At 65.8% G+C, this 1,813-nt stretch overlaps 1 protein-coding gene across 1 annotated transcript in view; it reads right to left on the minus strand.

Moving 5' to 3' along the window:
- INTS3 (integrator complex subunit 3) overlaps positions 1-1,813 on the minus strand; it is a 35,914-nt gene that overhangs the window by 30,430 nt on the left and 3,671 nt on the right. Inside the window, exons 6-11 of the mRNA XM_029965904.1 lie at positions 1,748-1,811; positions 1,190-1,264; positions 1,026-1,103; positions 685-789; positions 533-604; positions 2-171 (exon numbers count right to left, since the gene is read on the minus strand). Of these exons, the coding sequence (XP_029821764.1) occupies positions 2-171; positions 533-604; positions 685-789; positions 1,026-1,103; positions 1,190-1,264; positions 1,748-1,811 (564 nt within the window). The remainder of the gene's footprint in view (position 1; positions 172-532; positions 605-684; positions 790-1,025; positions 1,104-1,189; positions 1,265-1,747; positions 1,812-1,813) is intronic.

Genomic DNA, 1,813 nt, shown 5'->3' on the forward strand with positions numbered 1-1,813 from the left:
GGGGGTCTCACTGGCGAAGAGCGCGTGGGTGTCGTCGCCGTCGGGGGCGGCGCGGAAGCTCTCCAGCCCGTAGTCCGTGATCTTGAGCACGAAGCGGGAATCCACCACGCAGTTGGAGGACTTGAGGTTCCCGTGGGACACGATGACCCCGTTGTGCAGGAACTGCATCCCCTGAAGAGGAGCAGGGAGATCGGGGGTGGATGGTCCTCCCCACCCCGGGGGATGGGGGGCCCTTGTGGGGTGGGGGATTCCGAGGGGATGGGGGATCCCCATGGGATGGGGGCCTCCTGTGGGATGGGGGACCTCCATGGCATGGAGGAGCCCGATGGGATGAAGGATCCGTGTGGGACAGGGGAGCCCTGTGGGATTGGGGACCACCACAGGATGTGTGACCCCCATGGAATAGGGATTCCCATGGGAAGGGGGATCCTCCCTGTCCTTTCCCTATCCCCCGGGTGGGCACGGGAATGGAGGACCCTAATGGAGGGAGGACCCTCGTGAGATGGGGACCCCCCCTGAGCAGTGTCAATACCTTTACGATGTCGTGGGTGAGGGAGTAGCGGAACATCCAGTCCAGGGTGATGCTCTCGTTCTCCAGGATGTCCTGGAGAGGGTCAGGGGGGTCAGGGGTGTCTCGGGGGGGAGTGTCTCTCACTCCTGCCCCCCCAGCAGCTCCCCCTGTACCTGGAGGCTCCCGCGGGGGCAGTACTCGGTCAGGATGCAGATGTTGGGGGGGTCGGTGCAGGCGCCGATGAACCGGGTCAGGTGCTCGTTCTGCACATCCCGCATCTGGGGGGGACAGGGGGTGGCATGGGGTTCCTGCTGCCCCCATCCACCCGTGGGGTGGGACCGGGCTGGGCTCCCCTCCCCTATTGGGAGTCACCCCCCCCTTGTTGGGGGTCACTCCCTTGTTGAGGGTCACCTTCACCCCATTGGGGTCACTTCTCGCCCATTTGGGGTCACTCCCTGCCCCATCTGGGGTCATCCCGACCCCACTGGGGTCCCGCCCCCCGGGGGTCACATACGTGCTTCAGCTCGAACAGGACCTTCCTCGTGAGGTCGATGCGTTTGCGGTTCAGGTGCTTCACGGCCACCAGGTTACCCTGGGGGGACACGGGGGGATGAGGGACAGGGGGCAGTGGGTGGGACCCGGGGCAGTGGGTGCCATGCCTGGTCCCCCACCCCCTACCTTGTAATAGGCTGTCTTGGCATAGACCTGGAACTGCCCCTCCGTGGTCATCAGCGAGCCGTAGTTGGAGCCCCTCTGAGGGGAGAGGGAGGGGTAAGCCTGGTACCCCCTGGTACCCCAGTTCCTGACAGGGCTGTGGGGTGACCCTGCTCCCCCCAGTCCAGTCCTAGTCCCCAGGCAGGGCCGTGGGGTGACCCCAGTCCCCAAGCAGGGATGTGGGGTGACCCAGGTCTCTCTTGGTCCCTGAGCAGGTCCACGGGGTGACCCCGATCCCCTGGGCCCCAGCCCTCAAGTGGGGACATGGGGTCATCCCAGTCCCCCCAGTGGGACTGTGGGGTGAGCTCAGTGCCCCTGATGTTGGTTCCCAAGTAGGGCCATGGGGTGACCAAAATCCCCCTGGTCCCCGAGCAGAGCCATGGGGTGACCTCTTGTGTCCACTCCCATCCCTCAGCAGAGCCATGGGGTGACCCCTTGTGTCCATTCCCATCCCCCAGTGGAGCCGTGGGGTGACCCCATGCCCGTGCCCATCCCCGTCCCTGTGGTGCCCGCGGTGCCCACCAGGGACAGGGTGAGTTTGCTGCCGGCGCTCCTCAGGTGCTTCTCCAGGCTGCTCATCTGCACGTC

Source organism: Manacus vitellinus, unplaced genomic scaffold (genome assembly GCF_001715985.3).
Source record: "Manacus vitellinus isolate BGI_N305 unplaced genomic scaffold, ASM171598v3 scaffold_123_pilon, whole genome shotgun sequence".
Lineage (NCBI taxonomy): Eukaryota > Metazoa > Chordata > Aves > Passeriformes > Pipridae > Manacus > Manacus vitellinus.